Below are 16,777 nucleotides of genomic sequence, written 5' to 3'. Positions count from 1 at the left end.
GATGAGTCATCTACACTCTCTGCTGTCTAAGAAGGAACACTTTTTTGGCATCAGGTACTTGTATACAGAATGTAACTGTCCTAGCTTTTTGTAAAAAAAAAAAAAAAAAAAAAACTAAAAAAAAAACACATGTAAGTTTGACCATCACACTTATACGAGCTTGCTGGACTTCCCATTCCACAACCATAGGCATTAATATGGTATTGGCTCCGTTTTTGCTGGTATAACAGCCTCCACTTTTCTAGGAAGGCTTTCCACAAGATTTTGTGGTGCTTCTGTGGGGATTGTTGCCCATTCATCCAGACGAGCATTTGTGAGGTCAGGCACTGATGTTGGATGAGATGCCCTGGCTCGCAATTGGTGATCCAATTCATGCCAAAAAGGTGTTCATTACTCTTTACTGGCACCGAGGGTCCCAAACCCTGAAACACAACCCCAGACCAAATGCATCCCCCACCAAACTCTACAGTAGGCACTTCGCATTCCATTGCTCCAGAATCCAGCGTTGGTGGCTTTACACCCCCCCCCCAGTCCTGATTGGCATCATGGGCAAGCTTCCAATTATAGCAGGGGGTCCACATAATTTATCATAAAGTGCACGAGGTATCTGCAGTTAAACAATTGCTATGAAGGTGATGGTTGATAGCCAGCTGGCGCTATATAAATAAATGTAATGTAACGGGTGAGGATTCAGACAGAAACGGAACTAAATAGAAAAGTAAATAATCATGCTGTTTGCAGCAAAACGTGGAAAACTACCTAAGATTTAGTTACGGAAGGAGAACATATTTCATCCAAAACAAGGTTTCTGCAGTTACTGAAAGGTAATAAGTCGAGGCGTAAGTCTTACAGTAGCCCATCCAGATGAATGAATGGAGGTGGATGTAGTGAATGAAGAGGTCGGGTATGCTCTTGTATTGTAGACTGCTTTTTCTTTTACAATCAATGGCTCCTAGGGATTCATTATTTCCCACCAAACCAGGCCATGCTTTAACAGAACACATTTGTGACTCAGGCAATTTGACAGTTCCACCTGTGATCATGTGTAAATGTATCATAAAACCACACACTTTGCATGGGGGCAGAAGATGAAGCCCATTTAAGTGTCAGAGAAAACCCAACAATAACTTCCATCAGAACAGATAATTCTATAAAAACTAGAGATCAATACGTGATCACATTTAGAGAAGCAGCCCGTCACACAGGTACTTTAAAACAGATGCCAAATTAGCAACATTGCGCACTGCAGCCCGTGTGACATCATCAGTGACTTCATCTTAATTGCTTCCTGGATTCTCCCGCTCTATACTCTATTTAACACTTTCAGCGAAAGAAAAGGAGACAATGCTATTTTAGATTATGCTGAAACCCACTATTTGTGTTAATCTGTTGTTAAGTCCCCGTTAAACCCCAGGCTTGGAAGAGATATGTCCCCAAGGTGTGTTAAAGCATGCATGTGCGGGATAAATCCAATCAGAGGATCCATCGCCAAAAACGGTTTTTGAATGATATGGACTGAGGTCCGATGGGGGTTCTTGTTGGCGAGTGGGGGGATAAATAAAATAAAAAAAATCCCATTCCTCAAGAAAATTACACAAAATATGTTAAAGTGACGTAAAACACTGGCCACATTTATCGACTTGCTTACCCGTCACTGTTCAGGTGCCCACAATACCCCGTTAGATACCCGTTATGCACGATACTGGCCTGAACATGCTTTTTATAATGAACCAGCTCCATCCTGAATGGGTAATAGCTTCTATAAAGTTTTATTTCCCCCCTTTTAAAGATGGCGCTGGAATAATTGAAATCATCTAGCTGATGATTTTTTGGGAAGGTTAGGAATAAAAAAGCTACAATTATTTCACGGAAAATACAAATGGCTGAGCAGCTTAGAACAAGAAGAATAAAAAGTCCAAACAATGTAAACTGCAGAAATATTTTATTACGTTACAATATAGTGTTTGTACACAACTGTTTACAAAACCCACCTTGGTTTATAAACACAGGTTTACCAAAAAGAGCAAACAAATTATTTCATGTCTGTAGAAAGCATTATAAAACCAGCCGTGAAAGGGCCAGAAACCTTTTTTTAATGTCAGGAGGGAAAGGCAATGCGGCGCTCATCTCTCCGGTACGCAAAAGGTTAAATATTTCAGTATTCCCAGCAAGGCTGATAAGCTTATAAACACATAAAGTTCAGCATGTTATCCATACGTTGCCTGAACATCAAACCGATTCCTGGAATTCACGATGGGTCTGAAAAGCAAGATTTGTGATATAATGCTCCTTGCACCCAGGCGTACGATCGGAAACGGTAACCCTTTCATTGCCTAAGCGATGAGAAACGCATAGGAAGCAAGGGCTGCCCAGCTCACAGGCAAGTAAGGGGTTAAAATGTTTATATTCGTTTCCGATGAACCTGAATTACTATATACATTTAATAACGTGCATCTCCAGTGTTCGCTGGTTTACAGCTGTGGCGAGAAGCCCGGGTTTATTCTATTTCACACAAAAAAAAAATGTCTGAAAGGCACTTTCGGCAGCAATATCGATTTGGTAAATATATGACATCACAAAACCACTAAATTAATGAATATTAATACAATATTTTACAATTCATTTTTTGCTGTCTAGTAAGTTATCTTTGGAAGCTTACATTAATGATAGAAAAGAAACTAATTCAATAACAAGTGAATACTACATAAACGGCAACATGGAGCTATTTCATGTAACAGTTTTATCTTTTCCCATTTTTTGGATGTGAGGAGGAATAATAAAAGCAGAAAGAGACTATACCTCTATGAACACAAGCTTTCGGTGCACCAATTTGAACCTAGCTTTGGCGTAGGGAGATTAAGAAGTGTCATCCGGGTGTCAGAAACACATTCCATAATGACATGTACATTAACCTGTTCATTCCATAATGACATGAACATTAACCTTTTCATTCCATAACGACATGAACATTAACCTGTACCAGATCAGGCATGGAAGGGTACTTAGGGGGCGGCTAAAATAATTAAAGCTACTGATTTTTAAACACTCACTAAAGTGTTGGCGTCCCTTTAACTTATTCAGTGGCATGTAAAAGGGCCGATATAAACCTAATCATTAATGTACGGAATATACAAGCTGCCCATGTGGCATGTTAACATGTTCATTTATTACAAATAATGTGCATTATGGGGTGTTAAAAAGAAAACGACCTACAGGCGACCTTGTGGGCTCCACTAAATTAATGCCATATAAATAATAGAAATTAAAAAGTCTATAGTATTGGTTCAGAAGGGGCATTCTAGACTAGGACAATTCAGGCTTTATAGACCACTTTATACCAATCTTAAAGAGGCAGATAAGTCTTTTTAATTACCCCGGCACAACAGCGCCCCACTAGGGTCACACCTGAATATGTTAGGGGAAATGCTAGATACTGTCCCTTTAATTCACATTTCCATCTGTTTTATTGCTCTGCATTGCCCTTTTTTATGCATTGGGGGGGGGTTAGAGTTTCTATTTTAACTACAATTCTTAGATCTAACCTGTGAATATTGGGGAAATCCCAATGAACTGGAATAAAACCCGAGAACAGATGGAGGGACTGCAATTAGAAATGGAAAATTGAATCGAGAAACTGTTTAATAATAATTAAATCAATTATGCACATTATGCACACAGACAAAAGGCTAAACGGTATATATTGTTACTGAGAAAGTCGCTAAGTGTTTCTGTTAATGAAACCCTGCCTTATTTTGGTATAAATGAAATAAAGCAATTCTTATTTCGTGGCATAGTTTACATGGTTCTTTAGCCACCTCTGACTTCTCGGTTTTATCTCTGTGGTTCCTAATACCAAAGGCCAAGGTGTGACCGTGTACAGCATACCGGATCACTGGGAAAATTCCCTCTGTTAAGGCACACGTCACGTTAGTCTGACCGGTCGAGTCTAAGGATATTCTGATAAAGGCATTGAGGTGAGCTGATCAGAGCGCTTTTGATCCCTTCATCATTATTACTGCAGTGGACCAAGCCACACCAACCAGCGGTCACATTAAAAAGCAGGAACGCTACATATTCCATATTTTTACATATTTACCTCCGCAGGAGCGATTCTGCAGTTTAAAAGGTCTAAAGCCAAGGCTGCGGGTCTGGTGGCTTAGTGAATAAGGCACATTATTTGCTGCACAGACTGCTTGAGGACGCAAGGGAACAGTAATCTGACCCCAACCCAATACACGTTCAATCTTCTAATTCTGGACAATATTCACAATATGATATACTCCCTTGTCCTTTGGCAACCTGGAAGTTGTATTCAAGGATAAATCTCTCTTTTTTGGTTTTGCTTTATACAATTCAGAAAAGAATTACCCTTCAGATGCATTTAGCTCATTAAAACGTACATTGGAAGCTGTGGAGGACAGAAGCAAAGGCTGGAACGAAAGTATCACGCGCTCCGCTCCTTTAAGGCACAGTGCATGGCGCTGCCGGTGCTCTCGCTACCATTTAAAATACGGAGTGTTCTGTTTTTCAGTAAAAGGCACTTAACTCTAAATGAAACAAACATTAATTCTGAACTTTAAAAAAAAAAAAAAAAAAATCAGTTGGCTATATGGCCAGAATATATACCCTTTAATACAGCAGATTTGATATAGAGAACTGTGGACTGTGGACTAGGCGCGCTTTCAGTCGGGATTTGCGAGTCGTCAAGCATTCACGAAACACTTGCCACTGAAAAAGAGGCAATAAAGTGAAGGTTAGGTTGGTGAGAGTTTAAAAAAATTAATCAAGTTTAAATTGTTTTGTTCAAATTTGATTTTTATTATTTGAATAAAATTGGAATCGAGTAATAGAAACAGATTTGTAGTAGCTGCGGCTGGAATATTTATCCACCTAGAATGTAAGTTCCTGCGGGAACAGGGCCCTCCGTTCCTCTTGTATCTGTATGTCAATTGCTTGTCATTTTGTACTTGTCGTTATCTGTAAAAATTGTGCCTTGTACAGCGCTGCGGAATCTGTTAGCGCTTTATAAATAAAGTATAATAAAATATCAGAGAATACTCACCAATGATGATGATGATTATTATCACAATAACAGCTATGAGTATTGCCCACATCTACATGAAAAGAAAGGCATTATTAAGAGATGCAGACTTTCTACATAAGTCAGACTAGACGATTATGGGGGCTGGAAATAAATACAAACACACACATCATATATATATTTATATATATTTCAAGTACAAGGCGCTGGTTAATTGAACTCAAGCGCAGTAGCTGCAAAAAAGGGCTCCTTAGAATATGCATAGGATTAAATGCCAAAAGTAAGCAAAATATGTTGGACCCTGGGAGTCATTTTCAATTTGCAAGCAAGCAAACTGGGAAGAGGAGATAGGATCCCCCGTCCTCATTATTAAAGCACATTCCATCCCATCGCACCCCTGTAATTCACCCTTACCTTGCAGTTCTTCCACCAGTATTTCCGCTTCAGCTTAGCTGCGCTGGTCTCAAACTGAGAGGCACCGGCTTGGAGGGCGTCTGCTCGGTCATCCAGCTCAGACAGCTTCTGATCTCTCTCCAGGACCTTATCCACATTCACTCTCATGATATCAACCACCTGGCAATTAGTAATAAACAAAAAACGTAAAAAAAAAAATTATAAAAAATGATATTTCAAACATTATCACAACAACCACTCAAAACAACCGAGAATCCCATACCTGCCTTTGGCTTTCATCGAGTCTTAATTAAACTTTTTGCTCCAAATCTACCAAAGGAGCGATCTGTCTACCCTCATAATGCAATAAAAGGATTTGCTGCCCACTCTTTTTTAACCCTTAAAAGGCCTCCTTACAGAAGACAGCAGGGGAGGAAACGTATATAGAAATAAGGTAGATAATAGGTAGCCATATTATAAAAATAGGGAATCTGAAATCGATAGGATCAGCCCCATCACACAGCAGGCGTGACGTTTGTGGGACAGTCTCCAGGAAACTAGTAATTTAAGCTACGGGACACGGAAGTTCATTTAGAAAACAAGGAGCAAAAATCATTTAATTCAGAAAAAAGAAGTGAATAATAATAGGAATTCTGAGTTACTGGACAAAAGGACGGCCAGAAATAGAACTGCGCCGGAAACCAATTCACCGCATGAATTTCATGACAAAACCTTCGGCTTGACATTATCTGGGATAAACGGCGTGTTTGTTCAGAAGTAGGTCTACGAGCGTGGCTGCGCGCTAGCGGGGCGATAATGCTACAAGCCTTTCGACGCGGCACTTGAAAGCCACGTACCGTTTAAATCAAACCAATTAACCCTTTAAGCTGTCTTAAATATTTTAAAGTCTCGTTCATGTCCTTGAATCTATTCCGTGTAGTTATAAGTGAAAAGTCGGGCGCTCGGAACAAGTTTCCTTAACACTATAGCTTAGGGGAAAAGGCTTAAACAGACCGACCTCATCGACTTGCGCCTGTGTCTGTTGTAGACGCCGGTTACTTGAGGAGGCATCACCTCCGGCAGCGAGTTCAGCAGACGACCTGAAGAACCAAGAAAATTCGTTAAAGAAGATCAAACACCATGCATGCGGCAAAGGAACATCAAAGATAAACATTGTTACCATTCATATCTTTATCTATACCATAAGTGTTAGCGAAGGTCAATGTGTCCTAGTGGGGTTTATTCACTAAGAGTTGCAGTTTTAACTCAAACTTTACTTTTCACGATGAAACTCTAGCACTGGCAGGTTTCTCCATTAAGGACCGAGCTGGCCCTGTATAATGTACAATTTAACGTGCCTGGTTTTGAAGAAATTGTGACGATTTATCTATGCATTAAACAGGGCAAGCCAAGCGCTACACGCAGGAGAAGCTCACCAAGGTCAGCCTTTCATATTGTATAGTGGGGGGGGGAAGGTGAAACAACTCTCCTGTTAACGCTTGCTTCCCATCATTGAATTGATTACATAAATGTCGTTAAGATGCGGAGAGTCTTGGTAGAGGTTTCAGCATAATTTAAAAAATAAATAAATCACCCCAAAGTATTTTGAGAGTTTCAGCAGCATGAATTTCAACTATAAAACCAATATCAAATACAAAGGAATTAAAGAAAATAAAAAGTTTAATTGTAAAAGCACTAATTGGGGTCATGTATGAAAAGTCATTTTGGTGTGATATTTGAAAACGAATCACCATAGAAACCTACAGAATGTGCCTGCTGACGGGACCCTTCCATTGGTCGCTGTGATATATGCACTAGAACCCGACACAAACCCCACGAGACTCCTATATCCCGATACATACATTGGAAGGAGAGTCCTACGGCTCCAGCTCTCGTCTGGGCATTGCCCTCGCCGGCGTGTGTTCAGACACACCTAATGCGGGCAGGATTTAGGGAAAACACCTGTGTACAGTACAGACTATTCCCAGCCGCGGACACTTACATAACACGGGAGGGTTACTGTATAACATTTCTAAAGGAAGACGTTTGTTTGCACAATAAGGAGCTCAAAAACAAACCGTTCCCCATTAAAATGCAGTAATGTTCCTTTATGCAAAACTCGTTCCGGCAAGAAAGAGCCAATCACACAGCAAAGGTTCAAATCCACGCAGAATCCGCACACACACACACACACTATAGAGATGTATAGTGGACATAATGAAAAAATACAGTATACAGGGCAGTGTTGATTAAATTTAGTCCTTCAGTATAACTTTTTAGGAAGGGGTTCTAACGTTAAGGTAACTCAACTGTCTTCGGGTTCCTCAATTTCTTCTTTCATCAGCTTGTTTAAACACAAAAGCCCAAAGCATTGTAAGCTGATTCTGTTCCTATCAGTACTGGCTCCACACGCAGCCAATCAGCATCATGAAACTTGATATCATGGAGGAAGCATTCTGCTGCAGCATTCAAGCTGCAGCCTTTCCTTAAGCATTTTCTTTTTTACAGATCAAATAAAAACATATGAAAGTAGTTGTAGAGTTGTACACTTTTTTTTTTTTTTTTAAACTTATAGGAAAGAACACACAGGACTTGCAGATGCAGCCCTAATGCACACAGCCCCTCCATTGTCTGCATCTAATGCCAGTTTTAGGGGCTTGAAGCAGCCCCCGGCAGGAACGCACTCCCATCTAAATGAACGGTAATCGGGAGATGCATTCTGCGTAACGCCAAGAAAGAGGGGGGTTCTGATGAGTCCCTCTATGCATAGGGCAATAAATGTTACGTCATGGCATATCATATGCATTAAATTGCCTATAATGGCCGGGGCGTCTTTCTAAATAAGTGTTTTGGGTGCGTTTTGAGCATTAAGTGATAACATTATTATGTACATGCGAGATTGTTCTTAGAAGACTCATGACTAGTTGTCAAGGTGCAGTCCCATCTCGTTACATTAGACATTGTCACCGTTGCGGATCTGTCTTCCGGAGCAGAGCTATATGCGGGACAGCACATTACCAGATATTTGAATAAGGAGATCCGAGCCAAGTTACGTTTTCCCGAGCCGCGGCCGTAGCTTCTTCCAACTCACACATTTTGTATCAAAACATACAGAAAAAACCCTACACACGCTTGTAAAAGCTTTTATGGGCCGCGGTAGGAAAACAAGCCAACGCCACAAAGTCCTCGCCAAATCTCTTTGGATCCTGGCAGGAGTATCTGGCGGCGGGTTACACAATAGCCGAGCGCATACAGTTTAAAATGTTCTTAACCTCTGAAACAAAGCCAAGTACAGTTCAGCTCGTACAATATGTAAATGTTACAGTCCATCGCGAGGTCTGCGGGATCCACGTGCCTCTCCCGATAAGATCGTACAAAGTGTTTTTCTCATGGAAGCGGAGCGGTAATGGAGAGGCACGATTTCTTTAAAGCAATAGAAGGAAATAATTGGATTCAGTCTTTTGTCTTATTTAACATCAGGACACCTTTTTTTTTTTTTAGAAAAACAAATGTTAGTTTAAAAAAAGGAAACATACAATTTGACAGCAGATCAGACCCATTCGGGCCATTTTTCCTCCCCGACGTAAAGACCAAGTCCTTAATCAGTCCTTTGATGGCCACTTCTGCCAGAAGGCCGTTTCAAGTATCTACCACACTCTCAGTAAACTAAAAATTCCTTGTGTTACAGCTAAGAAGTCAAGCTGGTCCACCTCGGGGTTGTAGGGTTCCTCTCCTAACTTCACCCCGGTAGTGGACCGGCTTGTCTAGCAGGACACTACATCAATGGGCAGCTGCGGAGAATCCTTCAACCCAGCCGCTAAGGGAGAAGTTACCAAACACTTAGCTTCCGAAGCCTGAATATCATCATTATTCCTCGTTTTATATAGCACCATCATATGCCACAGTGCTGTACAATGGGAATACATGCTGGTGCCAGACACTGCGGACGCCCAACAACAGGCAACTGAATTGGACAGTGTCCCTTCTAAATAACAGGATTAATCTGATGTTCAGCCTTTACCTAAACAGCATTATAAATGGAAAATATTTAGCTGGAATGAATCTGTTATCTACCAGCTCTCTATAAATAAAATGGAATGTAACTGAGTGTTCAACAGTTAAAATAGATACATATGCAATCGTCTTCTCATAAAATGACATCATGTGCTGCCTCCTGAGATTAGAGCTGAACTATTTAAGTCCGCGGTCCTGTTTCCTCATCCTTACATTGTGCCATTATTTGATGTTGCAGGTCAGTACAGTAAATACGATTATGTAACAATGTTTGTAGTTCAAAAACAACTAAATCACAATATTAGGGCTATGATCGTGGGAAATTAAGGACACTTTTACATCAAACGCCCTGGCTGGTGGAGACAACTATGATGTCAGAGCAGAGACCCAAGCAGAGAAAATTTGAAGAAAATGACATTGGTTTTTATTGCTGGACCTTGGTTTTGCATCAGATATGAAGGTTTCTCTTGAACAGACGGAGATAACCGAGGATAACGACTTGGCCAACTTGTAAGGACGCTGGACTTGTACATATTGATGACTAACACCATGTTCTTAGATTTATTTTGTGCCAGGATGAGCAGATCTCATGCATCGCAAAACAGCATGAATTGTAGGCCAACACTTTCAATATAATAACGAACAGGGGATTAAATGTACTGTGCCGAAACGAAAGGGGCAGATGCTAAATAAATCGGTGGTGGTGGGGGGTTTGCGATAGGATCCTTTCCTAAAAAGATAACAGGTAAAGCTGAGTTTCATTGCTCCAGGGGGCCCTCTACTGGACAGATTGGGAATGAAAACGCATAATTCAGCTGCAGGCATTCTTGTATTGGCTTGGTTGAAGATTTGGAAGAAAACAGGTCACTGGCCCAGAAGCAGATATCCTGGCAAAACATAGCTCAAGAGATCACCAAGAAGCATGGTAGCCCTGGCTTATATATTTTAAATAGGGCTCTCAAGTCTGTCCAGATTCCAAGCTGAATAAAGAAAAAACAGGGACATACGTATAATACAGATTCTGGTGCGCAGATCTGATCACCCTACGAACCAAAGAAATGGTCCGGTCAACAGGAGAAATACATTTGGAGGGACAGCTCTTCAAACCACCACCACCACATTATTTTGTTCTTGCCTTCGTCATATCGGTCATGGAGATCTTGGACACATAACTTCCAGAAATTACATTTTCACTACAAAACATTTCTAAAACACATTTTACTGTCGGTAGAAGAAGCCACCTAAAATCTACGAACCGAATAGAGCCTTCACCAATATGCTTATCACGCCAAATTTAACCAGATGCTTCTATTCAGTGTGAACAGTGAAAGTGTTACGCTTTATAAGCTCGACACCTACACATCACATCATGTGTTTCGCTATAGATCACTGAAGTCTGATATACACTGAAATTATCAGATATAATGCTGTGTGTTCGGGGACCCAGATGGTGGAAGGCTGCTGTTTATATAATATAATATATATATATATATATATAATTGTACTGGTGCACTCTGCAGACAAACACTATAGCAGAGAGTGAATGGCTACTATAAGCTCAGCAGCACCACCATGTGGTAAGAAGCCAAACGCACGCCGCGGCGACAACCAGAATGGTCTGTCTGGCTCCCAACCACTACACAGATCCACCCAGCACACACTGAACTTAACAGACCTATGTGATTTTGTTTACACACTAAAATAAGCTCTATGTTTTAGAAACCCAACTTTTCACATACAATGGGACCGGCCATCTCCTTTATTTCAGAATCAAATTATTCTTCCCCAATACGCAATCTTATCCCCATTACACTAAGCTGCTGATTGGTTGAGGAAGACTTTGTAAGGACGGAGCGAGGAGAAGGGCGATAGCAAATTGGTCAGATCATTTAAAGTAAATAACCAAGCAATCACACAATCAAAGCAACTGTATTTTACTCCCGATATCAAATATACGCTTAGACAGAGGCGCAGAGATCCTTCCAATATGGATTCTTTGTTACAGCGACTTGCTGCACCCTGTAGAATGCCTTAAAGGTGCCAATCCTTCATTGCCAGCGGTGATTGGTCTTGTAGGATGCTTTTGCCCCCCCTTTAAGAAGGCGTGGCTGCCAAATATTTATTATCTGCTTCACTTTTTAGGATCGAGGTATTGTAGCAAAACTCTGCCAGACACAGTGGGCAGTAGATTGTAAGCTTGCAAGAACCCCGTCCTCTCCCTCTCTGCCAGTCTGTCTTAGCGGAAGTCAATGTTATTGTCATTTTAAATTGTCATTGCCCCCTATTCTGATGGTGCTAGTGAACGTTATACCCGGCGCTGTACAAATTAATGTAACGGAACTGTACCCCCTCCGCTTTGCATACACAAGCTGGGGCATTATTGGCACAGGCATGGTAATGTTGGGTTCATTGCCATTCCTAACACTGTATGACCTGCAGACTGTTCTTCTGTGAAATACTCTGCAGAGGTGTTTGGCCCCTGTCGAGAAAACACACCGGGAGCGGCTGCCTGCCCTTACGTGCAGAGACCCTCGTGCTGCTGCTCGGCCAAGGTCAGGAGGCAGCTGTAAAGCAGCAACACTTTTCAGGGAAGAGCTTCTCGCGTCGTAAGGATGCAAACATTTGGCTTCTATTAAAAGTAAATTCGGAGTACGATTACCCCTTTAAAATATTTTTAATTAAAACATCTCAGCATAAAATATTTGGAGAGGTTCTGTAAGAGGTGCTAAAAATATATTTCATTGTGAAGAGCCTAATAAGACGGTAGGACAAAAAAGTGCACAGGAAAATAGAAAAAGTTAATAATTTTATCCATTATCATAAGAATAAAACCGCAGAGAGCGTTTCACAGGTCATACCGCCAACAGAATTTAATTAGTCTGCCTTAACAAAGAATACCCGCTAGTCCCTGAAATCAATACGCACGATAAGGATAGAACCATCGCTGATATCACACAAAAGACGGTCACGCAATAACTTTATCAATCTTTAACATCGTGACAAACGCGCATCTGTCACCTACATGCACCGGCATCATTAAACTCAGTTACTGAAAGAGCCAACGCTAATTACTGTCCTGAATTCACCGCGTTTCTACTCATTTCCTCTTCTGGAGTTAGTTAGATTTAGTGTAAAAAGTTTGACTTCACTAACAGGGTGGCAGATGAGTGGAACAGACTCCAAGCAGAAGAGGTAGAGGTTAATTAAGGAATTTTAACATGCCAAGACCCAGGACTATTGCTTTTATCACTTTAAGATTAAATGGGCTGAGTGTCGCTTGACTGCTGGCAAATTCCACCAGAGGGAAGAATATTCAAGCAAATCATATAAACTGGGAAGGAAGCTCACTTTGTATGCCGGCACCTCGGGACGCACGCACCAGGAACGCTGGTTTACTTACAGCCTTTGAGAGCTCTCTAATTGAAAGGGACGATGCAATGTTCCAGGCATATTAAAGTACCCCATGAAATAGTCAATCGGTGGCAGAAAAAGGGCACCCGCTGAAATCAGTAGGAGCACTTTCCATGCCTGGGTGGTCTACGAGACCCCCTCGCACGATGGTCAGCAGTCAGCACCGGCGGTGACCTGCTCTAAGTGAATAAACCACGCGGATGATGTCAGTGGCTCAACGAGTAAATTTAAAGAGAGCTCTGAGCGATTATATGTATTAAAATGCATATGACAACTGAAGTGACCCTCTAAGAAATTATTGTGATTTTTTCTTCTATTTAAACAATTCTCACATTATACAGTATATTGTCTTATTGTATGAATGGGGCATTTCACATGACGCTCCCATCCATGTGACTCCGACTTTTCACAAGTGAACGCCGCATTCCTGCTTCCATCCCTAATGCAGTCACAAGAAAGTTTAAGTGCAAACAGCTGACTTCCTTTATCTGTGCGCCGCACTTAGCAGATCCGGAACAGTCCCTTAACTGACCTCCGATTAGTGGATGTTTTTCATGGGTGGGGGGGTTCAGAGATACATCCCTCCCTGATGCGGGGGCCGGGAAACCAAATCTCCTTATCATATATTTCAGCACAACACAGTTAAACCCGGCGCTGAAGAATTCACCTTCCACCCAAGGTTTTGGGAAAAAGCCGGAATGCGTTTATCTAAATCGAGCGGCTTCACTCCCATCACTCAGGAAGCGTCAAACAAATCCCCCTTTCCCTTGGAACCGGAACTTTATTTTTAGCGTAAGCCTTGGGCTTCCGATTCGCTGGTGAAAATCGTTAATGTGCTCCAAGGGCCACAGCGGGTACCAGGTCCTCCGCGGGGGGGGGGGGGGGTATGTGTCACGCAGCCCCTTCTTTCCCTCCCAGACTGAAGCCATAGGAGGGTCCGCCACGCGTGTCTCCATTTACCGCCTTTAATAAGACATCATACCCTCCATGACGGCTTCCACACATTACTTTTATTACTTTACTGCAACACGGCGGAGTGTCTAGAAACGGCCATTTAAATAAAAAGTACTTTTTCTGCGGAGAAGAATAAACCGGCATTCTATAGAGAAAGATCTCCGTCACACGAATCAAAGAACTAGATCGTTAAAGTCCCGACACACAACGCAATAATAAATATTACACAAAATCACAACGCGGAGGAAATATTTACCGCATCGCAACAATATTACGAAGATGTATCTTTTCCAAATCAAAACACAGCAAAGATGTAACAATAACAAAGATAATGAAACAGAAACACGCCGGGGCGAGAGGACACTCCTTACCGGAGGCGGCGCAGCCAGAAACACGTTACTGCTGGTGCTAAACCAACCGCTCTGCCCCCGTTAACTAGATGCATCGGGGGATTATACACTAGAGCCACTTTTCCCCAGAGTCAGGGGCAACACGAGCGCTACACACAAGGGCAGGGTAACTCCTGCTTTGGTGGGAAGTCCGCACGGGTAACCCACTTACACAAACCCGGTACATACCGCTTTTAATAACGTCAGACGCAGACAGACACATATGTTATGGAGGGCGGGTCAGACAGGGAGTTATGGGACAAAGCATTACTCTCTCAGGGCCTTAACACAACTTACAAGTTTTAGAGCCCGGCCTCCGTGTGCGGCTATAAATAATGAAAACAATAGGAACTAAACCCGCCCTGAAGCCCTGTCTGCGCCCATTATACCGTGCGGGGCCCTGCCTGTCTGTGGTAGGTATACGCTCCGGGGCCTTGTCTGTCTGTGCCCGGTATACACTCCGGGACCCTGCCTGCGCCTGGTACCGTGCGGGGCCTGCCTGTCTGCGCCTGGTACCCGCGCTGGGGCCGCACCCGCTCTCCCTACTCCCAGCTGTTAGTGTACATTTCGGGCTCACGGAGAACTCACATGATGTCAGGCGGACACGGGATTCACACCGAGCGATCAGCGATGGCGGAAACTGTCAGACCGAGGGCTCCGTCAGGTGATCACCGGCAGGGCGGGTCTGCGGGGGGCGGGGCTGTGATGTCACGGACAGGCCGGGGCAACTCCAGGTCCTAGGGCCGAAAAGCTCTCAGGAATGTGAGGGGGCGTCACCCCTACAGTGTGACGACTCCCATCATTCCCAGCTGGGACACGGCCCCTGATTCGTAGCAATTCTAATTATCATTATTAACGTTACCGTGCGCTATAAATCTCATCACCCTCAGCAATGCCGAGGACTACAGGTCCAGTCATTAACACATCCACTCTGCAATCACATCCGCTGCCATGGAACATGTATGATGCAGCACATGCTGTACTCCCCATGCAAATAACGCTTACCGACCCAAAAATAAACAATTATCCTCAATAATGTAATTGTTTTTTACTGACGGTGCCCCCCAACTATCCCGATTTGGGCGGGACATTCCCGATGTGGGGACTCTGTCCCGCTTTGCAGGGATGTTGAACCAAGTAGAGGGAGATCACAATCTCCCTCTACTTGGTTCAACATTAGGGAGCGCGAGGTCTGTCTCCTCGTCTTCCGTGCTCCATAATCACTACGCGCCGGCAAATGATGAAGAGCGCGGGGATATGACGTCGTACCCCCGCGCTCTGCATTAATAGCCGGCGCATAGTGATGAGGAGGGAGCAGTAAAGGAGGTATAGACCTCGCGCTCCCACGGGAGGATGGAGGAAGAGGTAAGAGATGGGCAGTAAGGGTGGTGTCTATCTATGTGTGTCTTATCTTATGTGTGTAAAAAACCGCCTGGGGCTCTTTGCTCTTCAAAAGTGCTGCCCAGGGCAATTGCCCCACCCTGCTCCATTGTAGGGCCGGCCCTGGTTGTATGGATGTCATTGAAAAAGACTTTGGCTAAAAAACCCTGAGTTTGCTCCTCCGATCCTGAGAAAAGGCCTTTGAAGGCTTGTTCGTAGCGGCCGTCTGACCTCTCGATCATGTTGGGTCTGTTGGAACTTTTTTCATTTATTGCCCGCTCGGCCCGCCTATCCATTTTTTGGCAACCCCAAGAAACACAGACTACAGATAATAACTCAAACCTTAATCAGTCCTTGATTTTGTCTCGGGAGCCGACACGCCTATCCAATGTATGTTAAAATTCCCTCACTGTATTAGTCTCCACCACTTCTGCTGGGAGACTGTTCCCTGTATCTACCACCCTCCCTGCAAAATCCCATGCCCACATACAGTATGTATGTATATATATATATATATATATATATATATATATATATATATATATATATATATATATATCCTCCTGAAATCCGCAAATTGCTTTTGTCAGCAATGCTATCATTGGCTACTAACCCTTTAAAGCAATAACAAAACTTTAAAAAGAAAAACACGCGGGATGTGGGGAAATTTAATTCATTTTTAATTTACAGCAGAAAGAATATAAAGCATTCAGAAAACAGTTTTTTTTCATATTTTTTTTTTAAGGGCAATTCAAAACATTTTGCATGGTTCCAGCAGCTGAGTTCTTCAACAGATCCATTGAATTCAGTGATCTTTAACATGCACAATTACAAAAATAAAACTTACAAAAAAAAAAGAGACATCGATACTAGCTTTACATGCAAGCCTCAGGGAAACCCCCCCCGTTGGCGCCAACTACCGCGTGGAACTGCCGTTAAGCGTGCAACCAAGTAGGGATTTCACGTTAGAGTTTTTTATTTCTCTCACACAGTACAGATGGGTTTTTTTTTTTTGTTTTTTTTAATGTTCACATTTTGAAGCGAAAAAAAATAAATAAAAATGAAATAAAAATGCGGAGAGACAGGATAAAGATTAACAGTTACAGAGACTCCTGGCACTTGGGAAAACTCATGGATTCCATCCAAGTAAATGCATTTTACATTCAGGTCCAAGACTCGCGGCCAACGTCAAGCT

At 42.5% G+C, this 16,777-nt stretch overlaps 1 protein-coding gene and 1 long non-coding RNA gene across 2 annotated transcripts; both read right to left on the bottom strand.

Annotated features, from left to right (window-relative positions):
• Window positions 1-1,929: 1,929 nt before the first annotated feature.
• On the bottom strand, window positions 1,930-3,582 carry LOC128469796 (uncharacterized). Its single transcript, XR_008345992.1, has 2 exons — window positions 2,975-3,582; window positions 1,930-2,943 (listed from the first exon to the last, which is right to left on the bottom strand). It is a non-coding gene; the product is annotated as an uncharacterized LOC128469796 (long non-coding RNA).
• A 1,034-nt stretch (window positions 3,583-4,616) lies between these two features.
• VAMP3 (vesicle associated membrane protein 3) lies at window positions 4,617-14,899 on the bottom strand. The gene is made up of 5 exons (XM_053452281.1): window positions 14,791-14,899; window positions 6,453-6,534; window positions 5,456-5,614; window positions 5,063-5,114; window positions 4,617-4,728 (listed from the first exon to the last, which is right to left on the bottom strand). Coding segments are annotated over exons 1-5 (312 nt in total). The 5' UTR covers window positions 14,793-14,899; the 3' UTR covers window positions 4,617-4,711.
• Window positions 14,900-16,777: the final 1,878 nt, after the last annotated feature.

Source organism: Spea bombifrons, chromosome 12 (assembly GCF_027358695.1).
Source record: "Spea bombifrons isolate aSpeBom1 chromosome 12, aSpeBom1.2.pri, whole genome shotgun sequence".
In the NCBI taxonomy this organism is placed as follows: Eukaryota; Metazoa; Chordata; class Amphibia; order Anura; family Pelobatidae; genus Spea; species Spea bombifrons.
Note: the sequence above shows the minus strand (reverse complement) of the source record. Positions and strands in the feature narration are given on the sequence as shown.